This window comes from Lampetra fluviatilis, chromosome 4 (genome assembly GCF_964198595.1).
Source record: "Lampetra fluviatilis chromosome 4, kcLamFluv1.1, whole genome shotgun sequence".
Classification (NCBI taxonomy): domain Eukaryota; kingdom Metazoa; phylum Chordata; class Hyperoartia; order Petromyzontiformes; family Petromyzontidae; genus Lampetra; species Lampetra fluviatilis.
The window spans coordinates 28094262-28109001 of NC_136278.1; the positions used below are offsets into that span (position 1 = coordinate 28094262).

The 14740-nt window shown below is 47.2% G+C and overlaps 1 protein-coding gene across 1 annotated transcript in view; it reads right to left on the bottom strand.

The window, feature by feature from the left end:
- The window catches only part of LOC144931718 (intermembrane lipid transfer protein VPS13B-like), a 301466-nt gene that overhangs the window by 144652 nt on the left and 142074 nt on the right, over positions 1–14740 (bottom strand). Inside the window, 1 exon segment of the mRNA XM_078855932.1 lies at positions 8263–8404. Coding sequence (XP_078712058.1) covers positions 8263–8404 — 142 coding nt within the window.

Genomic DNA, 14740 nt, shown 5'->3' on the forward strand with positions numbered 1-14740 from the left:
CCATTACTTTGTAACGCTAGATTTGAAGCTTTCGTGACTGCAATGATTCATATTCTCAGGTTTTTTCGGTAAAGTCACGTAGGTAAAACATTAAAAGTAATGAAAGTAAAATAAAACAAAACAAAAATAAAATTCACGACGTTTCGGCTACAACGCAAGCAGCCGTCTTCAGGTGAAGAATGAGACACTGCCAAGCTGGGAGCTTATATATAAGCTGAGTTGGGGGTGTAAGAAGAGCGCCTTAACAAAAGAATGTGCATATCAAGAGGAATTTAGCATATTCATGGTAAATGCGTAGGAGGTGGGCGGGGGGGGTTTCAAGGGAGGGGGCAGGGGGTAGCATTAACAAAGGGAGGGAATGTTAAAGCAATGAAACATGTGAATGGGAGAGTGGTGACAGAAGACCAACAGCGGAGCAAGTAATGCATTCCCTGTGGAGAACACAGTTAATGCCAGTGAGTGGATTACGGTCTGAAAGTCACCGTAAACGTGAACAACAATCAGTTAAGATCCGAAATGGTTTATTACGTCCTTCCAATGATTGCTGAGCCAGAATCCATCTTCTCGGTTGAAATTGTCTCTGTGTTTGTATATGTGGATCGCCTCATGAACGAATCTCTCATGGTAGCAAGATGGCTTGCAGAGAACCTCTGTCTTGGAGAAGTCAATGTCATGTGAGCCCACTGAATTGTAACAGTGATCTGTTACGGCTGAGATGTTTGTCCTACCGTGTTTCAGGTCTGCTTTATGTTCACGGATGCGGTCCGAGACATGTCGTTTGGTTTCTCCAATGCAACTGCTACCACAGAGGCAACTTAGTTTGTAGACGCCAGGGTACTGTATGTCTGGAACCCCTACCTCGCACCGACAGAGGTCACAAATATCTGCTAGTAGTGGTGGAGTATTTCACGCAATGGTCGGTGGCGTGGCCCATAGCAGATCAACCACTCAGTCAATAGCAAAAGCTTTTGTACGTGGATATGTTATGGATAAATGGGCCCCTGATAGACTTCTATCAGACCAGGGTAAAAAAAATCCTCAAAACTGATACAGGAAGTGTGCGACATCCTAGGCACTAAGAAAGTACACAATTCTCCATACCACCCAAACCGATGGGATGGTATAATGCCTAAATCGCACCAGGTGGTCAATGACACTCGTACAGACTGGGACTTACACATAGGCGGGGTTCTGGCGACATATCGGTTGGCCCTGCATGCATCGATGGAATATTCTCTATTCTATTTGATGTATGGTAGGGAGCCGGACCCTCCCATGGAGCACCAGCTTTTTTACCTCCCAGCTGGAGCTGCAAAATGAGGATTTTTTTTACCCTGGTCTGATAGAAGTCTATCAGGGGCCCATTTATCCATAACATATCCACGTACAAAAGCTTTTGCTATTGACTGAGTGGTTGATCTGCTATGGGCCACGCCACCGACCATTGCGTGAAATACTCCACCACTACTAGCAGATATTTGTGACCTCTGTCGGTGCGAGGTAGGGGTTCCAGACATACAGTACCCTGGCGTCTACAAACTAAGTTGCCTCTGTGGTAGCAGTTGCATTGGAGAAACCAAACGACATGTCTCGGACCGCATCCGTGAACATAAAGCAGACCTGAAACACGGTAGGACAAACATCTCAGCCGTAACAGATCACTGTTACAATTCAGTGGGCTCACATGACATTGACTTCTCCAAGACAGAGGTTCTCTGCTAGCCATCTTGCTACCATGAGAGATTCGTTCATGAGGCGATCCACATATACAAACACAGAGACAATTTCAACCGAGAAGATGGATTCTGGCTCAGCAATCATTGGAAGGACGTAATAAACCATTTCGGATCTTAACTGATTGTTGTTCACGTTTACGGTGACTTTCAGACCGTAATCCACTCACTGGCATTAACTGTGTTCTCCACAGGGAATGCATTACTTGCTCCGCTGTTGGTCTTCTGTCACCACTCTCCCATTCACATGTTTCATTGCTTTAACATTCCCTCCCTTTGTTAATGCTACCCCCTGCCCCCTCCCTTGAAACCCCCCCCGCCCACCTCCTACGCATTTACCATGAATATGCTAAATTCCTCTTGATATGCACATTCTTTTGTTAAGGCGCTCTTCTTACACCCCCAACTCAGCTTATATATAAGCTCCCAGCTTGGCAGTGTCTCATTCTTCACCTGAAGACGGCTGCTTGCGTTGTAGCCGAAACGTCGTGAATTTTATTTTTGTTTTGTTTTATTTTACTTTCATTACTTTTAATGTTTTACCTACGTGACTTTACCGAAAAAACCTGAGAATACTTTGTAACGGCAGCCGTGCAAGACGACCCGAGTTTCGTGACGATATCGCGTTCACGTGTGAACCGCGGGGGACAATTAAGCTCGTTACGCGGCGGGCGCGGGGAGAAATCAAGGGGCTGCCGCCGCGCGGGGATCCGAAGTCATCAATCACCCTGGGAACGTGGGAGAAAATCAAAAGCGCTGAACAGAAGTTCGTTTTTTTTTATTTAATTACTCCCATCTCCGATTCCCGGTTTTTCCTACGGAAAACACCACTCTGGACGGCTAAAAAGTTGTATTTTAGTTTCACGATGTAAAAATATAATTTACGGCCCGTTGTCAATACACTGCTGGATGAAAGCGGGTTGGTGAAGGAGGGAGGTGGTTAGGGCTGGTTCAGATATAACCCATTACCGATGCTAGCCATGGCAGCCGTGAACCAAACTCGGCGAGGCGAGTTCACAATGCAGAGCCCCAACTGCCGTGCCACCGCTCCACCACAAAGCAGGTGCAGAAATGCAATAACTTGGCTGGCAGTGTGCTTCACATTCGGAGCAGGCAACGCACGCACGCACGCAACGTGAGAATTTCACACCGCACAACACGGCAGCATTAATCACATCCCTCCACCACCGTAGCTGGGTTCTGATCACTTCTGCACGTGCGCTCGTGTGCTTTAACCCAAGGCATGCAGCGGAAACTTTATCGCTAAGCAACTGTGTAAACCCAAAAATATCATTCGCGGGAACATGAAAGAGATTGCGGTTTCACGACTGAACGCTCGAGCGTTTTTTAGAGCCAATCGACAAGAATATAATTGTCTCAACTTAAGACTTTACAACAAAAATTCCGATATTTGGGGGCAATTGTTTCAAGTGTTTCCAGGGTGTTGCGGTCATGGTTACTGTGGGTGACGGACTGTGCGCGTCAGTGCGGATTGCATTAAGTCATTCCCGTTGCGAATGAAAGAGCCACGTGTTCATTTAGTTGTAATATCGCAAGAGGGGAACATAACTCTGGTTCCACTGCTTTGAAAGAGATTTGCACCAAGTGCTTATATTCACCAATATAGTTTCATGCAATAAACGCAACGCACACGAGACACCTTTGTATTCCCTAACAGAGCCACGTTACGCATGAGGCCTCCTCCTTGGTGACTGCGCTTGGAATCCTCCAGTCATTGCAGCGGAGAAGGCTGCACGATTGAAAAACAAACACAACGACAGGCACGCCGATGCACGATCACGTAACACCCCCACACACCCACCGCAGCCACAACGGTGCACGTGCGAGACGAGAAAAAGAAAGCAGCACCACACACACAGCACTTAGATGTCAGCGGAATATAGTAAACAAAGAGGATGCAATCAGCTCTGCGCGGGTGGGCCCACCTTCTCAAGTGGGGGGGGGGGGGGTCACAAGCCACTCGCAATCACCGGAGGAATTTACGGAATATCCTGAATGAAGATATAGCCGCCAATCAAGATTGGATTCCAGACGGTTTTAATTGGAATGGACCGCGCACCACTTTTCCCAGTTGCACACTCCGCTCAGACGGCAGCCAAACGGTTTTTGTGATTTTACGATTTGCTGGCCTCGTCCGAACACTCTGGGAGGAACGAGAGAAAAACGGGCGAACGCCAACACGCAGCCTCGCAGCTTCTGTCTTGTGGGGAAGGCCTACGGGACTAGGGAGGTTTTAGCTCTGCTTCACAGTGTGAAGGCTCTACTTTTGTGGTGCAAGTTCCGCGCAAGTTGGAAAGACGTAGAGGGGTGAGAGAGGTTCCAGGGTAGGGTTATCAAAGCAATAGCCACGTGGTTTACTGTGGTTCTCTTAACGTAGAATATGGATGGAAAACATTGATTTTTTAAACAGGTGAGAAGACGAAACATCTTTTTGCCAGAGCATAACCCAATCCATAAAAGCAAATAATATATGTATGAAAAGCAGCCCTTTTGTCAATCTACTGCAAGATAAAGGCCTTTATAAGTTGGTAACTAAAATTCGTAGTGCCTTCAAAAGAAAGAACCCTAGTTATTGTGAGTTAACGGCAATAATATCTGTGCTTGTGATAAAATACACAGTGATAACAATACAGTGCCACTGCCCAAACACCCAACAACCCTAACACCCGCCAATCCTACTAACCCTAACCCAACAAAAGTAAATACATGCGTAAAAAAGCTAAATGTATTGGAGAAAAACAGGTTAGGCACTCCGTAAAAAATAGCTAAATCAAGTGAACTAATACAATTAACAGAGATAAACAAAAAAATATATATAACAACGGTTTACATGTGTATGATTGAAAGCTTCGGAGTTTATTTCATGGTTGACAGCCTTAATTTGACACACCAATAGTGCTGTCGTAAACCTGGGCACGCGGCACACGCTCTCCGAAGGCCGCGTTCAACTTTTTTTTTGCGAACGGCACAGCAGAGGGAAGGAGGGTTGGGGGGGGGCGCGCATGGATCACTTCCAAAATTATAGCTCTGTCTAAGAGCTTCAATGACCATGCCAGCATTCATGAAGAATACAGGGGTGGGGGAAGGGGGGGAGAGAAGGAAAATAATACTAAAAAATAAAGCCCTACACTTTTTCACGCCACCCTTTTTTGTATCGTACCAAAACACGTGTGCAGCATGAGGGCGCTTTAGCAAACTTGTACAAATGTGAGCCGCCCTCAAAATGTATCCCCCCCCCCCCCCCGAAAAAAACAGCTCTGGCAAAGGCATAAACGCTTACAGTTGCTTGCAAGGGTGGAGGAGACCGCTGTCAGACGGGCCTGCAAACTTTCAGCGGATGATCGGATTAAAGTACGAATATAATAGGGGCCACACGCCCGAACCAGACGCTCTGGAAGGATCTACGAAGGATCCAAAGGCCTCACCTTTTTAAACAATGCTCAAGATTTTAAAAGCCGCAAAAAAAATTGTTTGCGAAGCCTTTCAGGTTTCACCCGATAAAAAGGGTGCGTCGGCGTCGACCTTCGACCTCTTGAGATAGCATGAAGGCACCAGTGACCTTTAATAGGAGAGTCCCACGTACTCGTGGCGAGGACGTATCACATTTTGATAAGCAACGTTTATGATAAAATCCATACGAAACGAGGAAAGTAAAGAAAGATGCATCGAGTGATCAATTAAAATGTTGCGCGTAATAATCGATTGTTGACGACATATGCAAATTACATGTGAATACGAAGTCAATATTAGGTTGAGGATAATGGACCAAAACAAAGGTTTACGTATGAGAAAGGGGGCGGGGGAAAAAAAAGACTGATGAGGCAAATTACGGTCAAACATCCCCTACAACCTGCACGGCATGTAGGGGTTTTCATCCAGCAGTGGATTGACAATGGTTTCTAATATTATGCTGGGAGGGGGGGGGATGGGGTGGGTGTGGGGAGGGGTTGGTGGAACCACCCAAGATCCATATTGTTCTCAGAGCCCTAAAAAATATAAATATTTGTTTTAATTGGCTGCACCACGAGAGATGTCAGTCTACAGATTATATTGAAAAAATTTATTCTCCCAGCCAACTAAAAATCAACTCAAGATAGCCAGAAAATACCAAACGTAGATGTATTGTATATATATACGTAGCAATAATTAAAAACAAATACAAAACACTAATACTGCAAGTGCAGGTCCCACGATGTGTGCATACAGCAATAGAAGAGAGGAGCTGAGTTGCTTCAGATTCAAGAACAAAAGGTATTAACAGCTGCAAGTCATTCCTGTATGAAAAAATATACATATATACACTTCACCGGCTGACTTTAACTGAAATTAACAGGCAGAGTCTCCGTTACTTATTTAGGACGCTCTCTCTCAAAATGACGAGGTTTCGGTTTTTGGGCGCTGCCAAAAAATGTCTGCTGACCCTGATTTACTCTAACTCACCGTCCCACCTTGTACCAGGGATGATAAACAGTGCAACATTTGTACAACTTTAACTCATTAAAAGTGACACTTTGGCTTTGCGCACGGAGGCACCGTCACTTTGAAGCTCTCTCCACTCGGCGTGTACTTTAGCGGGAACCCAATACCTCGGGTGCCCACCCCCCCTTCCTTTCCCTGTGCTAAAAGAAAAACATCCATCCAAGGCTGGGCGCGAAAAGGGGCCCCGCGGACAGCCCAGACGGATGCACAGCGTGAAATGGGGAGCGTTTCTATTTCAATATGACACGAAATTTTTTAATTTCGCCGCAGATGCAAATCTCGCTCGGAAATTTCCCCCGATTAGTGTGGCCTAGAAGTGACCCACCCCCCCTTCTCCTCTCTCTCAAGAACTCTAATCGGGAACTGTGGAGGGGGCAGCGGGAGTGAGGGGGGGGCAGTGTAACATTTTCTTATATAATATACAATATGCAAGGTCCTCCTGGGAGATGGGCAATAACCACACAATTTCAAACAAAAGCATGACCCTTGAGTGTTATTTTTAAGCCTCGTCTCTTTTGCTTCCCCTTGAGCGGTGTTCGCATTACGAGATCGACCAATGAATACGCGCGATGGGAATTCGAAAGATAAATCATCACGATTAAGTCACGCGGATACGGCGGTCTACAGGGGTGACGTTACAATCGCGCACTTCCCGTTAGTGGAGATATTGCAAAAAAACAGCACTGTTTTTACAACCCCTCTAAGAATCGTCTGCATGAAACGAACATAATATTTCTTTGTGAGAACAGAAACAGAAATGTACTTTCTGGCACATGTTTAAGAGACAATTGGAGGTCATCCACATATGTGGCCCGATAAGAACTGTCTGGGATGCAATATTATAAAAAGACACTTCCAATTACACAAAAAACCCTGATGATGATGATTGGAAGAATTCTCCACGTTTAGATTATTATATTCCAGTAATAGAACATTATCTCCAGCGTGCAGTGTGACACAATATTGCAATATCACAAAGGATAAATGCATAAAAGTGAGTGGAACACAGGACGAAGACTAACACATAAGTTGGAAGTAATAATATAAAACTGAAATTACCATATAGTTGATGGGGCAAACAAAAGACAACCAAAATGCTGACATTTGTAAAAAAAAGATAACAGCCCTGCAAATGCTCACACCACACAGCTGGTGGAAAGGCCTCCATTACAAGGAACTCACTAAAGATAATTTGGCCTACTCTTCCAAACCAGCCACTCATCTTAGAAAGGGATGGGAGGACCAAAAATATACCCACCACACACGAACTGCCAATCGACTCACTGTGGTGTACCCACTTTACTGCATCACGCTTTCAGATGCGCTTCTGCGGCCGTCTGGAACGCCCTCGCTTCCGATATTAGCAAGCCACTGGAGCTGTGCACTTTTACATCTATTTGAAAACTAATTTCTTTAGAATTGCATTTAGTGTGTTGGTTTGTTGTCCTTCCCCCGCACCTCCGATTATCACGGTTGGCTACGTACGGTGCGAAAGAAGTTCAACAAACACACACACATGTCTCAGGGGGTCGAGAGAGGCTGCGGTATTTAAGAAACTTTGCCCAATGTTTCAATTGCCGTGCCAGAAGATAAAACCATGGGGCGCCATGGTGGTGATATGTTAACTACCTCACCTGGTATGCAGAGGGTCGTGGGTTCGATCCCGACTCTGACGCCTGTTTATTTAGAGTTTGCATGTCTCTCTCCCCATGGTCGCGTGGATTTTTCTCCAGGTTCTCCAGTTTTTCCTTCCACATTTAGACCCAACCTGAGTATTTGGCTGCTCCTATAAATGTCCACATGATATGCCACTTAGTTGACTTATCATTTGTTGCCAGATCACTTCTGAAAAAGAGATATATAGCTCAGTGGGGCTTACTTAGTAAAATAAAAAAGTTGTCTAGTAAACCGGCGTACCGCTTGGATTACAAATCCCATGTGCTAGCCACTCCACCACAACAGCTCCACGATAGGCAGTAAGAGAAGCGATCAGGGAGCAGGGGAGGAGGTGGGTGGGTGGGGTCCCCACCTGTCGCCGTCTTTGTTTTGAGGGGGCTGCTCGCCCTCTCCGAGCCCTGGTGCGAGGGCTGCGTCACGGCCGGCGCGCTGCCGAGGGAAGCCTCGTCCCCTTTCTTCCGGGCGGCCGACGCGGCAGCGGCCTTTGGCGCAGACTAAGAATAAGAGGTGAGGGAGTCACAAGCAGGCGGACAACATTAGTAGAGCAACGGCATTCTCCTCCCCCCCCAACTCCCCCTTACCTTACCGCACAACATCTATCAAAGATATGCGTGGGGTCAGCTTCGAAGAGAATTTTAATGCGGCTGAAAGTGGCGCTTGCGGTGGTGGTACTCGAGCGGTAGTGCAGCGGTTAGCACACTGCGCTAATAGACCCCGGCGACCCGAGTTCGATTCCCACAGGCGGCTAAGACCAGTGACCATTACCTGAACCAGTCCTAGACCTCCCCCTAGGTCAGTTCAACCTCAAATGAGTACCTGGTGCGGTGCTTAAAACAAACATCGGCACTGGGGAGACAAAGGCGGCCGGGCGTGGTGTTGGTTACCCACCCCCTCGTGTGCCGTGCCGGCCTTCATAGGTGCTCGCTAAGAGCACTTGCCCCAACAGTCTGTTATGGCGAAATGGGGGATCGATGTTTTTGGTACTTGTCTCCTGTTTATACAGAATCAAGCCGCTAATGGAAACTAGACATTCCTATGGCAAGGGCGAGACGACAAATGAGACAATCATTGTTGACTTCTCACAGAGCGGTCCTGGTTTTATTGTCTGCGGAAGGTTAAAGGGCTAATTTGTGATCTCGAACCGTTGCGCTCTCACTCCGCTGCGTTGTCCGGTGAAATAGCTCAAGTTAATTAAGGATAAAAAGTAAAATCAGCGTTCTTCGCTAATTTTCACACGTGGGCGGAGGGGGGGGGGCACTTTTGCCGATAAGCCATCAGTGCGAGGGCCGCCGCGCCACATTTGAAACCATTGGCTTCGACAGCACGATGGGGGGTGTTGTCACGTGTTGTGTCTTGTCGGGGGCCGCACTCCAGGCCACCGGGGGCCGCGATTGGCCCGCGGGACCTTGCAATGAAGAACGCCGGATTAAATCAACAATTCAACCGCTGGTGTTTTACTGCATTGACGGTGGCATCTGAGGGTTAATAACTCGCCACTTGACATGCAAAAAGAGTTCATCGGTGTGGCTGACTAAAGCGCAACACGTCCGCTGTCAATCTGCACACATTCGATTGTGAAAGCACTCGTGGAGTTGACAGAATATTTCCATTATCAAGGGTCGTGTTCACAAGTTACTATGGAGTCCAGACAAATACAGGAACACAATGTTTCGAGTCTGCATGTGTAACCACTCTGAAACGAAACACATCCCCATCTGCACGTGACATTTTTTTTCCCCGACGCAGTGTCCCTTTACATTTAATCGACGGCTAAAAAAGACACCTTCCTTGCTACTTTACTCCTACCAACTTGCTAAATACCCACATTCGCATCGCTACAAACAAATTAATTGCAAGCACATTGTGTTCGGCAACCGCAGTTAAACTTCGCTCACAATTGGAATGCGGGGGTCACGATATTAATGTTACCAACGGCATTTAATAAAACCGCCAGTTGTCATGCAAAGTACACACAACATACCAAAACTCTTACCCAACCAACGCAGCGTATCCAGCACAAACATACTCGGTGTATTACGTTTTTCTGTATAATGTAAAACATATTAGCGGTGATGTACATTTTCTTGCACGAGGTCATTCATCGATCGTTTTTCTCCGAGTCGCCCTGCGCGTGACGTACATTCAAAGAGAATGGAGCGTCCGAAGGCTTTCATGCGAGTTTTTTTCCTACCGGAGAGAACATTTATTCAATCACTCCATTCTTCCGCTAAATCCCCGCAGTTGCTCGAGGGAAAGTGAAAAAAAAATAAACGCTGCAAGTGCAAGCAGCACGACCCCCCCGTGTCTCCCACGGAGGCCGCAGCCAGATCGATTCTCACGACCGAGCAGCGTCTAGCCCGACGAGCGTGCGATCGCTTCCCAAAGACAGCAACCCCCAATTAGACCGGAGTTGATCGGCAGCCAATTAGGAATGACTGATTGATGACCACGCCAGCTACGCTTCTCCCATCTGTAATGGGGTTTGGCCGCGCTCTCGAGGAAGGGGTCGCTTCCAATTACACCTCTGGTGAGGAAGACCTCTCCTAGTCATGTCACTGGCACATATTCTACGCGCCGCCACTCACGGAGCACTCGTTGAAGGATGTGGAATGTTCGGGAATGGGGTTTTTTTTTTCTCGTGTTTTTATTGCAACTCAAAGCGAGCCCGGGACAATGCGCCGAGATCGCAGAACAGGGAGCAATCAGAGACTCCGCGAGCGGCAACCCGATTTCGGCGCGACAGGACCAAGCGATGGGGAAAAAATTGGGCAATCTTCGGGGAATGTTGATAACATTCGAAAAAAAGGACTACAAGGAAACATGCAAGCAGTGTTTCGATTTAAAGCTTTCGTGACTGCAGGGATTCATCTTCTTGGTTCTTTCGGTAAAGTCACGTAGAATGGAAATAATAAAATAAAACATAATAAAATAATTCTCACGACGTTTCGGCCACAACGCAAGCAGCCGTCCTCAGGTGAAGACCAGGTCTGTCGGGGAGACAGCGTCTCCATTCAGAACCAAGAAGATGCAAGCAGTGTTTACCGGAATCTTTCTCAGGATCATCGTTTAAACTGGAGAAATCCGATAAGCTGCAAAGCTCTTTTTCACAAATATCCAGTAATCAAATGGCACACCACCACACACGGGATATGGCACGAGCGCAGCGAACTTCCGACAGACGCACAAATCGCGTGTAAATCTGCCACCGGCCCGGAAAACATAACACTCCGATGGCACGCAGCGCTTTCAGAAAAAAGGGACAAAATTGCACTCTGCGTCCCCTCGCAAATTCACAGCACGCCCAAAAGAGCCGCCGCTTTGTGTGTGCCTTGGGTGAACAGCACCGCGGGGAACGACGGAGGAGTTTCCACCTGCAAATCAAGGAAATCAGCACCGGCCGATCCTCACGTCGTCCCGTCCTCAATCCCCAATTATCGCGGCGGCAGCGTAACAAGAGCTGACAAACCGCACTGGGTGCAGCATCTGGTATCAGACCTCCCACTCCCTGATGTCCACTCGAGCTCCCTCCCTCCCTCCCTCCCCCCAACACATACACACACTCCCACCACCACCGCAAGCTACCCACCCAAACCGGCCTCCTCCTCCTCCTGCACCTCCACCCCGTCTCCGCACTCCTCGATTGAGAGCTTGAGTGCACGGAGACTCCTCCGAGGGCCTCAGATTACAGGGCTGTTCCTTACGCGGCTGCCAACACAAACACAGAGGCGGCCTGCCGGGGCAGGCCCCAATGTTCAGCCCCCCCTCCCCCTCCCCTCCTCCACCTTCTCCCCCACAACTCCCTCTCTTTTAGCCGTGACCTGAGCGCTCGTGCTAGCTGCCGCATCCCCCGTCCACAGCGGCCTCCCTACTGCTACCCATGTCTGCTTCATCTGAAGATGGGGGTAAAAAGGTCAAGTGTAACCTTGCAATTGCCTGCATGCTCGTGCCACTGCTGATGTGGCAGGGCCTCCACCACTAAAGAAAGATCGAGAGGGCTCCTCTCTAGATCTCGCCACCGTGGTGCCACCGTGGACGTCACGGTCGCCAGATGTTACCTACCTCGCCTGGTATACAGTAGGTCGTGGGTTTGATCCCGACCCTGATGCCTGTATATTTGAAGTTTGTATGTTCTCCCCGTGGTCGCGTGGAGTTTTATCCAGGTCATCTGGTTTTTCCCTCCACATTTAGAATCAACATGCACTTAGAGTATTTGGCTGCTCTACCTTTCCACGTGATAAGCCACTTTGTTGAGCTATAATTTGTGGCCAGGTCACTTCTGAAAAAGAGCCACGTAGCTTCATGGGCCTTACCTGGTAAAATAAATAGTTTAGTTTTCGTTTAGTTTATCCTACTCTTCCAGACTGGCCAGAGAGCTTGGAAGAGTTCAGAGTACTCAAACATTCCACCCCTCCCGCACCGCCATCACTCATACATGACCTGCCCATCGACTACTTGTGATTTACTTATTTATACTGCTGCATGGACAGATGCGGGGATGATTTAGGAAACTTTCTCACCGTTTCAACATCCGCGCCGCGTGCGCAAACCGACAAAATCTGTATTGCAAGTCCGGTGTGCGAACAATACAATTACATAACGGGAGCATCCTTTTGAAGGTGGGGACTTAAATTTGTTCGTTGAAGAGTACGACGCCACTCAGTCGGTAGCACCAGTCGCATCCGTTAGGTATCTACCAAAGATTCCAGAGGAAACTACAGGTCTCAATGGGCTCTTTATGTGGCTATGAATAAAGCTCTACTGCTGCTACTGCTACTCAGTGGCCCGCGGTGAAATAGCCATGAAACAACAATCGACTAAATGAATTGTTGAATTCATCCGTCGAGACCATTCGGGCCTCCACCGAAATCCAACGCCAGACCCGTTTGAAAATGAATCTGAAGGTCGAGTGGAACTTCCCTGGTTTAACGAAGCCCATGACCGGACCTGCATTTCAAGGGTCGCCAGTTCGATCTCCCGGCAGAACAGCCGTTAATAATGGTGCACGTTTCGTGAATCTCCACCCACCTCTGTCCACCCAGTGTCATGAATGGGTGTGCCACAATTATGCAATAAGCAGGTGGCGTGTGTGGTGCAATAAAGTGTGGTGGGGACTCTGCCAACACTTTCAAGACGTCTTGACAGCGTGAGAAGAGTGGGTCAGGATATGCTCCGGCGGGATTCTCTCGAGTTATCTCTAGTGGAGCCCCTTCTACCAACAACGACATGTCTCAGGAATTGTAGGGCGCATCTTGCTTTTTACGATTTCACAAGTTAATAATATATTGCACCATGACAAAGCTTCATCCATGTATACTTGTTTCCATTTGGTTAAACAAACGTTACGATGTACGGTCATAAAAACTTGAGAATTTTATTTGTATTCCTGAGCAGACATTTTTTGGAAGTAAAACACAACAAGCAGAACATTGCGATGTTCCTCACAGCAGTGAAATTTCACGAGGCACAACACTCTCCCGCATGTGAACATCCTGATCTGGTCCAGTGATTTGTAGCCTAATTTCTTTTGGACTCCAATAATGTCAGAATGCTCAAAATATGATCAAGCAGCTGTGAGGACATTCTGAAATGTTCCATGAATTGTGAAGGTCATAAAGTTTGGTGCCCCAAACTTTAAAGCACCGGCAGCTTCGAGTTACACGTGGCCAAAATCACTTTAAATGATGTGTCAAATGTCAGAAGCTACACAGGGGTGAGCATGCTTTGGACTGTGATGGGAGACTTCCTGAAAATTCCAGGTGTTCGGAGGCTTGGAGCTGTAAGGTGGGCAAAAAAAAATGGCACTGTACCAACGAATTCAATCTTGCTAACCCACCCCTGCTTGACATCTGTGAAAAAACAGCTTCGTAGGCCCATCAGATTCCTCCAGTCTAAATCAAGATTATGATTCTATCGGCATGGAGCAGCTATGAGTCCTATCCCTCCTACCCGTGGGTTTTTCTCCAGGCACTCTGGGGGTTTTCTCTCCCACGTGAAGCGGAACAAATAAGAATGGAGTTGGACAAACATCCCGATGCAGGACCCACCTCAAACAAGGGAGTTGTGAGACTCATCAAGGCTTTACTGGCTACATGAGAGAGATGGAATGATTCCTCACCCCAATGACACTTCATAGATGCAATTCGATTCAAGAAATAAATATATATTTGTGTAACACTGTGGCTGCAGGGGTGACGTGAACACATTAAATGTCACTTCTCCAAAAAAAAAGAATTGATTCCTGCGCAAGATATCTGATTCATGCATTCCGAGCCTTAAAAAAATCTACAATAATCGATTAATTATTGAATTGTTCGACCTCGACTAAAAATAAGGGTATTGATATTTTTAAAAAATCGATGGGAATTCCGCTGCAAAGATGAAGTCTTCCCCAAGCCACCACGTGCCCTCAACAAGTCACCGAGCACCTGTGCCACGAGATGAAATTCATCTCTTGAATTTCCAAAACCGATTTTATTGGATGATAACAAAACCAAAGTATTGTTTAATTTGTGCACGGGCGATCACGGTCGAGCCGTCGTGTGACTGCACTCAGCGGTGTTGTTTTAATCAGAAACTGGAGCACGCGGGGATGATCTAACAATCGACAAAGCCTGTGTCCCCCCAGAGGGCAACTGGATAAAACCGTGAAAAACTTTGGAGGAAGCAGATATCTGGTAACTCACGGAGGAATTCCTGGGCACTCCATCAGCTACGCTCAACTGGATTAACCAGAGAAACACAATTCTGAGGTCACACTTTGAAGGTCAGCGGTTATAAAATACAAATATTCTATGACACCGGCTTTGCATCTGGTGTCATTTAATTTGATT